This window comes from Diospyros lotus, chromosome 6 (assembly GCF_014633365.1).
Source record: "Diospyros lotus cultivar Yz01 chromosome 6, ASM1463336v1, whole genome shotgun sequence".
Classification (NCBI taxonomy): Eukaryota; Viridiplantae; Streptophyta; class Magnoliopsida; order Ericales; family Ebenaceae; genus Diospyros; species Diospyros lotus.
In genome coordinates, this window is record NC_068343.1 from 15,051,473 (window position 1) to 15,068,129 (window position 16,657).

At 36.9% G+C, this 16,657-nt stretch overlaps 1 protein-coding gene and 1 long non-coding RNA gene across 2 annotated transcripts; one reads left to right on the plus strand and one right to left on the minus strand.

The window, feature by feature from the left end:
• The first annotated feature begins 3,224 nt into the window (after window positions 1–3,224).
• Window positions 3,225–5,486, plus strand: LOC127804346 (tubulin beta-1 chain-like). Its single transcript, XM_052341206.1, has 2 exons — window positions 3,225–3,567; window positions 4,875–5,486. The coding sequence occupies exons 1-2, from the start codon at window positions 3,225–3,227 to the stop codon at window positions 5,339–5,341; spliced, it is 810 nt and encodes a 269-aa protein (XP_052197166.1). The 3' UTR covers window positions 5,342–5,486.
• A 494-nt stretch (window positions 5,487–5,980) lies between these two features.
• On the minus strand, window positions 5,981–7,815 carry LOC127804606 (uncharacterized). Its single transcript, XR_008023692.1, has 3 exons — window positions 7,612–7,815; window positions 6,400–6,467; window positions 5,981–6,304 (listed from the first exon to the last, which is right to left on the minus strand). It is a non-coding gene; the product is annotated as an uncharacterized LOC127804606 (long non-coding RNA).
• Between the last annotated feature and the right edge of the window lie 8,842 nt (window positions 7,816–16,657).

Genomic DNA, 16,657 nt, shown 5'->3' on the forward strand with positions numbered 1-16,657 from the left:
TGGCGTGTAAAATATTTCTTGCGTATAAATCACTCAATTTCCATAACGTTTACAGGGTATGAAGATTTGAAGTTTGCACGGCATGGAATTATTTACAAAGGCATGGCCTCACGCATGCCCAGCACATCCATACACACATCACATTTAAAACTTCAAATCTTTTCTCCTTACTCACTGCAAGATTCTTCCTCAAATCTAGCTTCCAATCTTGGCCATTGAAGTTTCACAGAAGCTTGGCCATTCACGCACACAGCCAAGCATACATATAAATTTTTATATATATAATTATATATTACACCTTAAATTAAGGGAAATTATACATTAAATCACAATTTTTACTTCTATTTCATCTATGCAACTTCCCAAATTGCAAGTATACCCTCAAACGCCAAATTAAATTGCATTACAATACCAAAAATTCAAAATTAATAACTCAAAACTTAGTCAAAAAGGATGATTCGCCCCAGTGTCCTTACCAGGCTATTGTTTCATCTCGAAATCACTGAAGGGTTGCTTGTTACGCAAAACTGGAGCCCCCCTAAGGTTCCGTTGATTTTTCGGGAATCTCCTATAACGATTCGGTTTTGCAGCCTAAATAACAGTTGTATTTTAGCTGTATCGAAAACTGTTTCCGATCCGATTTCTTTCGATACCATAAATCCTATCTCGGAATGCTCATCGAAACCATATTATTTTCTTTAGACAATTTCACTCCGAGGCATTCCCTACAGTCGATTCGGTACTTATAACTGCTATCAAACCAATTTTTCGGTATTCTAAACTCATCGAAATTACATGGCATCTTCATATGAACATGGGGTATTACAAGGAGGGTGTTTGGTTTACCCCTTTTTTTCATAGTTTTTAAGTTATTTAGGTTTTAAGTTAAAAGTTGGGTAGCGTTTAAACTGATAATGTATTTGAATAAATATATTTTTAAACTATCATTTAATAGTTATGTGATTAATTTAAAAAAACTGATAAGTTATCAAAACTTGACAAAAAAACTAAAATAGACATGGTATTAAATAACATAAAATTTTACCATTAAATGTTGATAAATTAATTATTAAAAATATATTAATACAATATTATTATATTTATTATATATGTTATATATAACAATAAATAATACATATTATTATGTATTATATATATACATATAATATATTGTCATTGCTATTTTCTTTATATATATATACATGATGGGGGCACAGACAAAGGAGATAATGGTGGGGACAACGACAGGTAGCTGTTGATGGGGTGACGGACGGCCGGCGACAGAGGAGAAGTTGAAGCAGATAGAGGCAGTGGCTGATGGGGGCGACGGCGATGGCTGACAATGGCAGCCGGAAGAGTTGGGGCAACAGGCGGCAAGAGGTAGAGGTTAAAGAAAAACAGTATGGCTAGAAATTAGCAAAAATGATTAGGGTAAAATAGTAAATTAATCAATTAACATAGCTTATATATAAGCAGCATTTTGCAAAAGCTTCCCTCCCCACCAACTTTTGCAAAATGCTGTGTAGTAGCTTTTAAGCTACCTAGTTTAAACGTTAGTAAGGTGCACCCAAATACCTCACCAACTTTTTCTTAATAGCTTATAAGCTGTTGCAAACACCCTCTAAGTTCAATAGCCCTACCACTACCACCTTGTAACACCCCGTTTTTTCTTACCGAGCGTGTCACTATGCTAGGGCTCAAAATATACATAAATTCTTTTTTTTTTTCTTAAATACGGTACATAACTTAAACCTCAACTACCGAATTCAAAACAAACCCCCATCATATCATTTACAATTGCAGAAGCAATAATCGAAACCTGATATGGTACATAATTGAATTCACTATAATCATAACATAGAAATCTGTACCATTTTACATCTTCAAATACTTAAATTACATGGAGACTCGTCATCAAGAGATAATAACTAAATACCTCAAATAATAAACAAATGATATCTTAAACAACATCATACATGGCTATCTCTCAACTTGAATAAACATATTTGGATCTTCATACAGGAGAAAATATCGAATCTACTGACCAAATCCATCGGCCACGTCATCACGTGCCATTACACCTCAATCATCTCTTAGCCATATCTACAGGTCCTAACTGGAATGTTTAAATGTTCCAGGGGCATAACCCAATTAGAAGATGAATCTTCTAGTGAACGTTTTAAAAACAGTTGCATGAATGCATGATGCAAATACATGAACAAACATTTTTCCTAGTGTAACTTTTCAAGCCCAGTCGGCACGGAACCCTAGGCAAAATCCTATCACCTTCGGCAGGATAATCCTAACTTTGTTCCATCAATTGCCCTTGGGAAATTACGGCTATACTATCGGGGCGACATCCCATCCCGATGCAAGTGTCAATATGCCAATAATATCATGTTATATGAAAATCATGCATTTTCTTGCAATAATATAGAAACAAACATGACAAAATGCTCATGACTTTCATGAATAACATGCATAACATAAGCAATCATATCATATATAAGTTTTTTAGGGAAAACCACTCACCTTTAGACACAACTCGAATTTTTTCGAAAAACACGCATATCCTCGATTTGCATGCCAAGCCTCAAAAATTGTGCAAATCACTTAATCTCGAGTACAACGATCCTATAAATCATATTTATTCCAATAAACATCAAAACCTATTTTTTTCCATAATTTCTTTGCATTATTATCTAGTTTTCTCCCATTTCCTCACTAATATTCAAAAATAAATATCTACTTAAATATTCCACCAAATATTTTCCATAGAAATTCATAAAATACTTTTCTAAGAATATTAAAATTCTAAAACTCACTTAGGCTTAGCTTTTAAAGCCTCTTTGATGCGCATGCGTTGACTTCGGAACGCGTGCAAATCCTCGATTCTTGCTCATTGATTTTCACACACCACCTCGATTTTCGCACACAACCTTGATTCTCGTGCACCATCATAATTTTTATGCATTGCCTCAATTTGTGTGCACCGCATTGATTTCGTGCATAGCCTCAATTTTCGTGCCCAACTTTTAAACGGGTGTCCGAACCATTTTTCTTGCCAAAATCTCCGAAATAATAATACATCTTAATTTCCTATTTTCTGGATTTTTTTGACAATTTCTTCGAATTTTTTCCTTTTTCTTTTTTTTCTTTTTTTTTTCCTCCTCATTCCTCTCCACCTTCTTTACTGAGCACACGCGCATAGTGCGCCTGTGCGCATGGCTGCCTCGCGGACATCACCGCTTGCCACTTCGGCACGCACCGCTGCATTCACCACATACCCGCTGATGCCTAGCTCCACTTCTCACAGCCGCAACCACCGCGGTCGTCCCCTACTTCGCGTCGGCTTCCTCACGGACAGCCATGGCCGTTGCAACTTCAGCCATGGCAACTGCTCCTCCGCACGCTTCTGCAAGCTCAAACATCCGCCGTCAACCCCCTCTCTTTCTATCGACCTTTCCCTCTCCATCTCTCTGTTTATTCACCTTCTTCGCCATGTCTCCAGCAACCACCAGATCCGTCTCTCCTCCGCCGCCATGTCGCCTTCTCCAGCAACAGCTAGTAACGACCAGCCCATTCAGTTGTGGTCTCTATAAGTTTAGCATAAATACATCCGCAGTTGTCTTTATGGTTTCATTTTTCAGCACAAATGTGTATAAGTAATGGATTATGGAGATTGGATCTGATGCTGGGGCTTTATCATTCTCGAGGTTTCCATTATTTTAGTTGGAGAAAGGATATTAGGACATTAGAGGATTTTGATTCTTAACTATCTTCCATTGATATATACACATAAGATTGAGAACTTTCAGGAAGTCCATCTCCTTTATATTTTGAAGCGTGAGGAATGAGAATGAGAATGAATATGATATGTAACATCTCGCTCGAGTGATAGGAAGGATCTGAACAACTTACCCTGATGGGTCTACGCGAACTTTCCAGGGGGTCACCCATCCCTGGATTACCCCAGGTCAAGAACGCTTAACTTGGGAGTTCTTTGCCAACATTCTGCCCAAAAGGTATCCAGCTGGTGTTGTTTCCTTTCTTACACTATCCTCGATATATACTAACTTCTCTGAGCTCTCAGGGTATTACATGATATGCAGTTGACCAGTGGTGTTAATTTAATAAGATTAAATTGTTTTTCTTTGGAATTCTTTCTTACCTATTGAGAGTGGCAAAATTAAGCCTGTCATCATTTGACTTATCTTCTTGTGATTACAGTTGATTGTTTTCTTACTTTATGGGCACACTTGCATGTGGTGAATTTGGTGATCTTTTGGGTCTAGTAAATGTATTGCTTACCCTGGTTATTACCCCTCAGTGTGAATTTTTAAGGATTGTTTAGACAACACTCCCAATCCCCACACTTTAAATTTAGAGAGGTGGGATAAATCCTTGATACATTGTTGATTTTGGTTAGGATAATCATAATAATAAGTGATAATTTGATTGTGAAATTTGTTTAGAATAGCTGTATAATAAATGATTGATTTGATTCTCTAATTTTACTTTAAATGCCGAATGGTTCACATTTTTCTCCAGACAAATTTGTCTGGCATGGTATGTTGTCAACTTGCTTTGGTTCATTATGTTTAAATATTCATTGATGATAGAATACAAATCTCCCATGTAGATTATTGTGGATAGCTCCTATCAATTTCAGGTCCCCGAACTGTATTGATTTATTTTCAGTTTTTATATGGAGTAGAAGACTTTCATGGCATTATTTTGGTTTGATTTTCTTGAAACACCATCTTCTCCTATCATTCTAAAGTGATTGATTAGTGCAGCTGAAGCTAAAGTTTTGCTATTCATCCTATTCTTGTATTCACTTTGTGTTTTGTTGTTCTGAAAGTGCTTCACAGAATTACTCAGTGTTAAGCTTGCATTATGGCAGGTGATTTCTTCACTTACTACCTCTTTGAGGTTTGATGGAGCTCTCAATGTGGTGCCCAAAGATGTGAATGCAGTTGTGGCCACCGTAAAGACAAAGCGAACAATTCAATTTGTTGATTGGTGCCCAACTGGATTCAAGTGTGGCATTAACTACCAACCACCAATTGCTGTTCCTGGAGGTGACCTTGCAAAGGTGCAGAGGGCTGTGTGCATGATATCTAATTCTACCAGTGTTACTGAAGTATTCTCCCGCATTGACCACAAGTTTGATCTCATGTATGCCAAGCGTGCCTTTGTTCATTGGTATGTTGGTGAGGGCATGGAGGAAGGAGAATTCAGTGAAGCTCGTGAAGACCTTGCTGCCCTTGAAAAGGATTATGAGGAGGTTGGTGCTGAGTCAGGTGAAGGAGACGAAGTGGAAGACGAAGAGTATTGATTTGAGAATGTTGTTTGCTCATCGTGGTTTCCTTCATAGTTTGTCATTCTATGTTATATTAATGTGCCTCATATGTCTTGATGTATGGGTTTAGTATGCGTTCAAGAGTGGTTTGTCTCAAGCATGTGCTACAAAATTTCTTCCCTTAAATCTTCTTGTTCTCAGTGATATGTGGAACTTACTTTCTATGCTATTTCATCGTGTTTGAGTAATAACACTGGCTTAATGTTCTTATTGTTATGGGTATTCATGCACCATGTATGCTGAGTACTTAAAACACTTTGTTTGGGATTTAGTAATGGAATGGAAATGAGTGGACTGGAATGGGAAAAATATTGTTTTGGGAGAAGAGGGAATAGTAGAAAACACTAAAAATGACTCATTGTTTGAAAGAACTAGAAATGGATGAAACGAAAAAATTAGTGGTTGAAACATTTAAGATTGCAAACCAGTGGTTGGAACATTTTAGCATACTTTCTAACTTTATAAACCAGTGGCCTATCAATATTGTCAACACTTTAAGGGATCGGGAACAACTTTGCAATCAGCTTCCAATCAGGTTTATAAACCAGTGACCTATCAATTAGCTTCCATAAAGCCACATTCAAGATCACATCCTAATTCTCAAAAAAATTTACAGAATCATGTAATGTAAGTAAAGCATTTCATTACTTACATTTCGCCATAATCCTCACAAAATTTCATGAAATATTAATTCAAAGAATGTTAAAACAAATACAGAACCCACAAGTCAAACTCAAATAACTACTCTAAGTCACATTCTAACAAAATCAATACAACCTTCTTGCTTCAGTACAAAATCAGTACAATCTTCATAGCAAACAAGACATCAGCGCAACCTTCTTGCTTCTCTCTCTGACTCTAACTTAGGTCATCTGACCCCTTGATCCTGTGCGACCCATAACTTTCACCACAAGGGCATGCTTGATTTGAGAATCCATTCTGAACAAGAAACCAGAAAATTAGAACCACTGTAGAGAATGAATGTATCAAATCATGCAAAACAAAAAGCACATTATTTTACAAGGCAGACATACCTCACCTCTGTTAACCGTGATTATATGGGGCTCAAAACTGCCTCCAGCAGGAGAAGTCACCAATTCACCTACAAATACAGAAGCTTAAAGAATGTCGATAAATTGTAAACTGGGGAAAAAAAAATCAAGATTAGGGACCCAGGTTAATTATCCATATATAATACCATGGTTAGGGATAAATTTTAGTTATCCATATATAATACTGTGGTTAAAGATGAATTTTCTATGAACTAGTGAGTTCAACAATACTTATCACTAATGGAAAAGGCTATTGTGGTTGTGCAAACTTATTGAAAATAAATGAACAAGTCCAACAAATGCCAGCCACAACAATGACTTTCCAAGTTTTAATTAAATCGTCACACAGTCATCCTGTCCCAAAATGACCACAAGAGACAATGGTATTTAGTTTTCAGAATTCTATCCAAGCATCATGCCAAACCATTTTGTTCACAGCAACAACTCACAACAAATTCAAGAACAAAAATGTATTCACATAAACAAACCACAACAAAAATAAAAAAATTAGGGCAACTAAAATTTCTAATTAGAGTTAAATTATTTTCACTTCTTTAAGAGTTTTAATTGCTGGGTCTTTGAGTTTAATTGTGCTTATAGATATATAATTAACATGAATTAATTCAGGCGGATGTGGAGGTGTCATTGAAGTGCAAGAATTGGGAAACAAAGCAAAGACGATGGACCCTAAACACGTACGACATCTTTAGGGTCTAACTAACAAGATCACTGTATTCACATACGACTGTTTTCTTTAGGATTTACAAATTGAGTCTAACTAACAAGTACAAGGTGCTTATGTGCAGTGACCAAACTAGGTACATTAATCAAAATCTTCCTAAATATCTTCTTTTACTTAAAAATTTTAAACTTAAAACCCTAAACACATACATTAATCTGGAAAATGAACTGAGAGAGAGGGGGGGTTACTCCTACTTACAGTGGATGACCGGCGACGAGGGGAGAGGAAACAATTGGCGACGGCTCAAACAAATCTAGCAAAAACAATATCACAATTAAGGAGATCTATTCGAAAATGGGGCCGTCCGAGAGAGAGAAAGAGAGAGCACTTCTCAGCTTAGTTTTTGGGCACACAGAGAAACCTATTGGTTTTTGCGCACACAGACAGAGAGATAATGACGATGAAGATTAAGGCGTGGGAGAGCGAGAGAGACAAAAAGAGACTGCACCTACCAGATTCCGACGGCAATGAGGGAGCGGCGTCAACGATCTTAGTTTCCGCGTTCACAGAGAAGCCAGCAAGGGATTTTTGGGTACACAGAGAGAATGGGGATGAAGATGAAGATGAAGATGAAGGCGTAGGAGAGCGGGCGAGAGAGAGAGAGAGAGAGACTGCACCTTCTAGATTCTGACAGCAACGAGAGAGCGGCGTCAATGATCTTCGTTTTCGCGTTCACAGAGAAGCCAGCAAGGGATTTTTGGGTACATAGAGACAGAGAGAGAGAATGGGGGATGAAGATGAAGATGAAGGCGCAGCCGACTTTGTGATGTTTTAGGGGTATACTTGTAATTGTGTTAAGGGCTATATGTGTAATTTTATCTCACATTGTCAACCAGATTGGCTATGTAGCATTATCCATTGCAGAACCCATTTCATCGAGCTTCTGAAAGCTCCCCACGCCTATATATACGCGTATGCATGTATATATACATATAATTTGCACACAAGTCCCTCAACTTTCATTAATTACACTTGAGGGTTTTATTAATTGCAGTTTGAAGAATTGATAATTGCACTTGGACCCTCTAAGGCTTTCATTTAATACCATCAAGCCACCCAATCTCCAAAATTAATAATTAGCATTTACTCGATAAAGACTGATTTAGCCCCAGTATCCTCACCGGGCTATCAATTCATCTTGAAACCACCTCAGGGTTGATCCTTACGAAAAATCGAAGCCCCCTTAAGCTTCTATTGACTTTCCGGAAGTCCCCTACGATAATTCAATTTTTCAACCTAAATCATAGCTGCATTTTAGCTGTACTGATAATCGTTCCTAAACCGATTTCTTTCGGTCCCATAAATCATGCCTTGAGATACTCATCAATGTCATATCATTTTCCTTTAACACCTCGACTTCAGGGCACTCCCTTCTGTTGATTCGATCAAATTTTTGGGCTATTTAGATACCAATCTTCCCCGAAATTCCATTTTTCTAATAAAATGCTTATTCTTAATTAACCCAAATTTTTGGGGTATTACACACCTTATGTGATCAACACACAGAGTTAAATGAGAGAGAGACCATTGATCGATTTCTTTGAGCTTTCTCATTTTTTGCTTTTCTGTCATCCATCAATAATATAAATATTACATTAACTTAAGAGTGTCAAAAGGTTAGAGAAAGAAGCTCTCGATTGGATTAGGGTTTGTCTCGAGCGGTTGCCTCTTACATGTTTGGGATTGTTGGTTTGTTCTATGATTTCTATCTTGGGATCTTATTCTGCTGCTTTATTCGTGGGGTTTCAAATTTGGATAATGCTAGATGAACAAACCCATGGACAAACTGGTGGACAATTCCAATAAAATTACATATTTAACCCTCAGTGTAAAAGATACCCTTGAACTTTCACTCTTTCTTTCACTTTCACCTTTCACTCTCTCTCTGGAAACCCCATTACCGCCATTCCTCTTCTTCCCCATACTATCTTTCTTTCTTCTTTCCCCTTTCTTACCCTTCTCTGCTCGTTCTTGTCGTCTGCAACTGTTAAAGCCTCTACCAACGACTCTATCTCTTTCTCTTTCTCCTTCCTCCCTTCTCTCTCTTTCTCTTATTGTTTCTCATCGTCGTTGCCAATGACGCAGTCGCCTTCGTCGATGTCCGCCGCCATCAACATGGCCGTCGACGCCTCCATCTCCTTTCTCTCTCTAAATCTTCTGTAGCTTCTCTTTACCGTTCGTCGTTTGCCTCCACCGTTCCAGCTTCCCCATCTCTCTGGGTCTCTGTTCAACTAGCATATATATAAATATATAATATATGATATTATATATTATTTTCATATTATTTACTTTCTCATTTATTTATATTACTTGTATAAATCTAAAATATGATATTATGATTTTGTTTAACTTTAAATATGATTTTTGATTTTTGTAAAATATAATATTAAGATTTTGTATAATTTTACATATAATTTTTTATCTTTCAATTCAAGCAATATAAATAAATATTAACATACAAATATACATAATTATTTAAATATAAAATAATTATAAAATACATAAAATTTTATGTTTTGTATGAATGATAAAGAGAAAAAATATAATTAGAATTATAAATTATTTAAATTTGTTATTTTGAACAAATGGAGAATAATGGACAAGTCTCACAGACACATTTGGCTTTTCTCTTTGGGGGGAATTTTTTAGTGGAATTCATGGTATTTCTTTAACAACTGCCTTTTCTTATCTTCTATCTATTTTGTTACTTTTAAAAATTTTGGCTTTTAAGATATTGAAACTTTTAACAGTTTAGTTTGGCATTCTATTTTTAAAAATTTATTTTGTAATTTTCTTTTATTTTTAATTTATAAAATGCAAATCAAACTATAAATCATAATATTATAATATTTATTTTTAATAAAAAAATATATTTATATCCATCACAATACAATTATATTTCTTCTGTTTATCATTCATATAAAACATAAAATTTTATGTATTTTGTAATTATCTTATATATAAATAATTACATAAATATGTATATTTACTGAAAATGTATTTGAATATAATTTGGGTTAAATATACATATTTTCTAAACAAAAATATAGACTAAACAAGAATAAAAATAAATAATATATTTATATATTCAAATATATAAATATATAAAAATTTATGTATATTTTTATATGTATTAGTGACCCAGAGAAAGAGATGGGGGAGATGGAGGTGTCGATGGCGAACGGTTATAACACCCCGTCTTACACGGACGTGTCACTATAAGGGAATTCTTGATAATCTTTTTTTTTTCCCAAGTTCATCACGCGTGGTGCTTCAAGAACAATCGTCACATGCTTTAACATGCACGACACATACGATGATGGGCATCCGTGGTGATTTCAAGAACAATCTTCACATGCAGATAAGATCCCGGAAACCCTAGTCTTACTTATTTGACTAACAAGATCAATAATTTTAAACTAAACGAGATATAGTAATACGCAACGGATATAATAACATCAAAATGTTGTGGCCTTCCACGAGGTTTTTACATAGTATTTCCCAACAAAATACGCAGTACAAATCTAAAAAACGATACAACAGCGATCATGCTAAACACCATTGACCCTCAACTGGTCATATCGATTCTCACATTCGCAACAGCCCCTGCCTGGAACGTTGAATGTTCCAGGGGCATAACGCAGATTAGATGATAAAACATCTAAGTGATGGCATGATACAATTTACTGAATGCATGAAACACACACGAGAATGGTATATACAAACGACAACAACATGCAACACGTTTAGTTTGAGAAATCTCCTTAGCATACTCAACCTCCCGTGGAAAATCCATTCTACACATATTTGGATTTGACCTTACCGCGACATACTTAATCTTCGAGTGCCTTACCGTGTCACCCGATCGCTGGGATTAACCTTGCCCCATTCTCAAGAAGACCTCATCCCGTCCCCCACAGACATAACAACGACACGAAAATTAATACCTCGATGATATGAAAAATCACACGCCATGGACCGACTCTCTTATAAGTAAAAATAGTTGATGCAATATACCACATGTTCAATATGCATACGATGTCAGAAGTACATAAGTAAAACGCTTATGCATAACATCCTAAGTTTTGGAGGGTATAACTATTCGCTGGAACTGGTTCAAACACATGTAACCTAAGCTCAAGAGGGTAAAACTGCTCACCTGAACCCACTACACACACACCAACACACTTCTAAGACAAGGGTAATACTGGAATCAAACCACTCACCTTAATTCAGAGAAAACTAATTTTTGCCTCGAAAAGTGTGCCATACCTTGAAATTTATGCAATTTTTCCCTCTAATAGCCAAACCATCTCCTGATTACCATTATGATTATAGAAATTAATATTTCTATTTTTTTCATAATTTTCTCAAATTTTCCTACTTTTTCCCTATTTTTCCAAACCTTTATTAATTTCTTTTAAAAATTCATAATAAATACCAAGCACCTAATTTCTCCAAATATTTTTGCATAAACCATCCTAAAATAATTTTACAAAACTAATAAAAGAAATTTTAGAAAAAACCTGAGCTTCACGCGCTGGTGCGTGGGTGAGGGTGAAATCCGCGCGTGTATACGTGCGGGCTTGTCTTATCCGGCCTTATTCTCCAGCAGCAGTGGCCAGCGATGATCTCTGATGCCCAATCTGATTGCATGGGCTTGAAGCCCTCATTGAGGAAACCCTAGGGGTTCCCTTAAACACCAAAAAACGTCATCGGAAAAGGCCTTAAAGGCCGGTTGCAGGTCGCAGTCTGACAGCGTTTGATTTCCGGCAAGCTTCACAAAATCCCACCAAACGCACACAAAACCCTCCCAAATTCTCTAGATTTTCTCCCCAACCCTCAAAGATCAAAAGCCCCATATTCCTAAGGCTCGATTCAAGCTAAAACATGAGTAATTTTGCTCGATTTTGTCTTTTCAACTCTCGGACCTCTACCCCTTTTATACCCATTTTCGACACGAATTCCCACCAAATTTTTCTTGTTCTTATCCCTTAAGCATCAAATCTAGCTTCCTAATGATTCAAATAGCCCTAAATCATGAGCTAAAGCCTTCGAAAAATTCATCCGAATCGGCGATCACCTTTGTCATTAAAATTGATCAAATCTCGGCCGATCTTGACCAATGGCCATCCTCAAACTCTTCATCATCACCTAAAGGCTATCCTTGAGCCTCTAGGAAACCTTCCCGATGCCTCAGGCGGTTGGCCGGCGGCCACATGCTCCTGGTCGGTTTCACACCACCAATTTTGGTTTTTTGCATTTTGACCCCCAATTAATTTCCAAATGCATTTTTTCCCTTTCCTTGACACCACTGAACTTTTCATTAATTCCTCTACTGCCCATAAGTTTCAAGTTATTCATTTCCCTCAAGAATTTTTAAAAAATTCATCATTTCGGCCTTCTTCGAGCAATTTACACAATTTGTACTTTTGTTCGAATGTCCCTAATTGCGTGCTTTTGACCTTAAACCTTTGCGAATCTCTTGGTTTCGTTATGTACTAATTATTTGGGCTATTTTACCATCATTGGCTTGCTTTGACATGTACTCTTGCCTTTCGTTCATATTTTGGATATTGCACTTTGGCCTGAAACTTTGATAAATTCCATTTTTGACCCTTCAATTCCAAAAATGCCTTTGATATTAAATACTGGGTATTACAACGGTGGAGGTGTCGTCGTCGGTGGAGGTGGAAGCCTAAAGATAGAAGAAGATAGAGGCGTTGATGGCAAAGGCGAACGTCGATTGAGGCGTCGGATGTGTCGGCGAGAATGAGCAAAGAGAGAGAATGAGGAGAGAGAGAGAGAGAGAGAGAGAGAGGGTGGAAGGCTTCGACAGCAGAATAGTGGAGGCAAAGACGTCGACGGCGGTTGGAATGGTAGAGGAAGAGGCAGATAGCGGTTGGAACAGAGAAGGCAAAGGCGGATGGCAGATGTGTCGATGAGAATGAGCAGAGAAAGAGTGAGGAGAGAGATGGGGAAGGAGAAAGAGAGAGAGAGAGAGTGGGAGAGGAAGGATAAAGAAAGTATTAGGCCATCTCTAACGCGGAGTAGAAATTCTTGCCAAGCCAAAATTTGAGGATAAAATTGCTAAAATTCATCTCCAATGCAGCTATCTATCTATCTTGTCACTCCTCAAAATTTGGCCTAGGTTCAAATGGCTCACTAAAGATGAGGAGCTGAAATTTGCTCCCTATTTCATTTTGTCCCAATGGTTCTTTGAACTTTGAAGAAGTTGTTGGCGAGGAGTAGCGACGGTGATTAGGAGCAGCAGTGGCAGTGGCAACGATAGCGATGACGAAAAGAACAACGATTGAATCTAGTGTCGGGGATGAGCAGAACGTCGTATTCTTCGAGCTTCTCCGACTTGCAGCACCAGATCCGATGAGCACGCATTAAAAAGTTTATAAAAATAAATAAATGAGATATGGAGTGAAATAGAGAGGAGAATAGAGAGTGTGGTTAGAGTACGCACAGTTTTCTAGACAAAATTAGAATATGGAGTGAATTATTTATAATATAATAGGGAATGAGATAATGAGTGTAATTGGAGGCCATCTCCAACGTGTGGCCAGAATCCTCCCTAAGCCAAAAAATGAGGAGAAAAGTGTTTAAATTCAGCTCCAACCTAACTCTCTGTATGTCTTGTCACTTTTCAAAATTTGGCTGAGGTTAAAATGACTCCCTATAGTGAGGAGTTGAAATTTGCTCCCTATTCCATTTTATATATATATATATATTTATATGTATTGAAGTATTGAATGAATTATATTTTATGTATTTCACTATTATTTTTTTATATGCGTGTATTTAATTATTTTCTATATTTCATTATATATTTATTTGTATGTAAATATTTAATTATTTTGTGTATGGATGTATTTAATTATTTTGTGTACTTAAATATTCATTTTGTGTATTTAATTATTGATTATGTCTATGTGGGTATCTTATTATTTTAATGTAATGTGTATGTGTGTATCTATTTATATGTGTATATGTGTATTTGATTCATTTTGTGTATTATATAATTTTTTTATATGTTTTAATGCAATGTTTTGAAATTGATCCTAAAAATAAATGTCAAATTTAGTCAATTAGATTACTTAATGTTGTATTTAAAATAATTATCATTATATCGCATTTTTATTTTTGTGATTTTTTACGGACCAATTAAATTTTGAATTATGGAAATATTTTAAATAATTATTTTTAAAAAATATTAGTAAATTTATTTATAAATATATTAAATATTATAAAAATTTAATACTATCATATTTATTATTAAATTATCAAATAAATAATAAATTTTTATAATAATAAAAATTATAAGTGAAGTAAAATAAATAGAATTAAAATTTATTAATAAACAAGTGGGATAGAGAGGAGAATAAGGAATGTGATTGGAGCAGGGAATGAATTATTTATAATATAATAAAAAATAAAATAAGGAGTATAGTTAAAAATGGCCTAATCAAAACGACATTATTTTAGGCGTGCATTAAAAAATTTAATTTTAATTTATTGCGAGAATACTAAAATATCAGGATAAATTGACTTGTCCACCAATTTGTCCATGGGTTTGTTCATCTAGCATCAGCATTATACTTCAGATTTTAATCCCACGTTCGCTTTATCTCCGTGCGTCTCTGGGGTTTTCTGTCGGCCATTCAAAATTTGATTTTACGCGGGGCCCGCCTCTGCCGATTTTCAAATTTTGACTTTGGGTGGTCAGATTCTAGGCTCGCGTTTGTTTTCTTTGTTGGTTGTTGATTTTGTGGTTTCGATCCTGGTGATTTCTGTTTCACGCTGTCTCTTGTTGGGGGGTTGCTCGTTTCTGGTCCTCTACCTGTGTTTTTTTTTCCTTTCCCTGGCCTAAGGTGGGTCTGACGGTTTGGTAGGTGCCTCCGTATCTGCATTTCCTCTCCCATTTTTCCTTCAGACATGGCTAAAAAGAAATCCAGAAATGCAGCAACTCCGGTTCCTTTAAAAGTCATTGACGGCAATGCTGGGTCTACTGTTCCTAATACAGTCGGGGTTTCAAATTCTCCCCTTTCTGCTGCTGCTTCAAAGGCTTCCCTTCAAGCCTCGAATACTGATACCGTTGATTCTCCAAGTGTATACCAGACACTAGGGGAAAATAACACGGTCTCGGAAGGGTCTTCTGAAAGCTCTAAAGAAGCGGTTTTGGAGCCTAATCCAGTTGATAAACTCAAAACTCCTTGGGCAGGATTGTTTAGAGATAACAGAAGCCAAGACACAGGCCTTCAAACCTTGGAAAATCTCCCGGATGATTTGGAGATTGAACAGCAGAAGCTGGATGACGTTGAATCGGCGTGGGGCTTCTGTTTAGGAGGTTATTTCGCCGGCAGATTTCCAGGTAAAACAGCGCTCTTGAGGCTTTGTGATTCCTGGAATGTCAAATATAAATACCTTGCGCACTCCAGTGGATGGTTGATTTTCAAATTTGAAAAGGAAGCAGACAGAAATGAGGTTTTATCAGGAGGCCCTTACTTTGTCTTTCGGATACCATTGATATTGAAAGTTATGCCTTCATGTTTTGAATTTGACGACAAAGAAGTCAGCTTTATGCCGGTCTGGATCAAGTTACCTGGTCTCCCTCTAGAGTGTTGGACTGTGGCTGCGTTGAGTATAATTTGTTCGAAGATTGGAAAACCCCTAACTACGGACAAAATAACAGCTACGACGGAACGAGTCTCCTATGCGAGAGTGATGGTTGAAATTGATGCATCGAAGGACCTTGTTCGGTTGGTGCGAATGAAGCTTCCCACAGGAAAACTAAGAGAGCAGCAAGTGCTATACGAGTTCGAACCTAAGTTTTGCTCTGTATGTAAGACCTTTGGGCATTCCACAGCTGGATGTAAGTCTGCCCAACAAACGACTGCAGTTAAGGTCACGAATGCTCAAGGGCCCAGCCCTCCAGATGTTGGCCATGACCCTCCTTGTAAGGTTCCCTTGGAGGATATCTGCCCCAGACCATGCCAACAGGATTCCGTTGAAGAGGTAACCATGGCTCATCAGGAAGTGCAAGCTGAAGCTCCTTTTAAGGTCGTTGATAGAAAGAAAAAGAAATCCGAAAAGTCTGTTGAAGCTATTTTGGAGCAACAAACGGAGGTAATTGACAACCAAATCAAAAGCAAGAATGACGTAAGGGGACGTAAGGATAAGGGTGTCCTTATAGAGAAGATGCTTCCTAACCAAAAAAGGGATATAAAGAAGGGTAATGCCCTTCATATATCATCATGATTGTGGCTAGTTGGAATGTTAGGGGCTTCTCTTTGCCCCTAAAACATAATGGGGTCAAAAACCTCATTAAGCAGCAATCTGTTGATGTTATGGGTCTTCTGGAAACAAAGATTAATGATATGAAGCTTCAAAGGATTATGAGAATAAATTTCAGGGTTGGTCCCAGGTGAACAATTTCCGCTCTCATGCAGCTGGAAGACTTCTTATTTTGTGGAATCCTGCTTCCGTGGA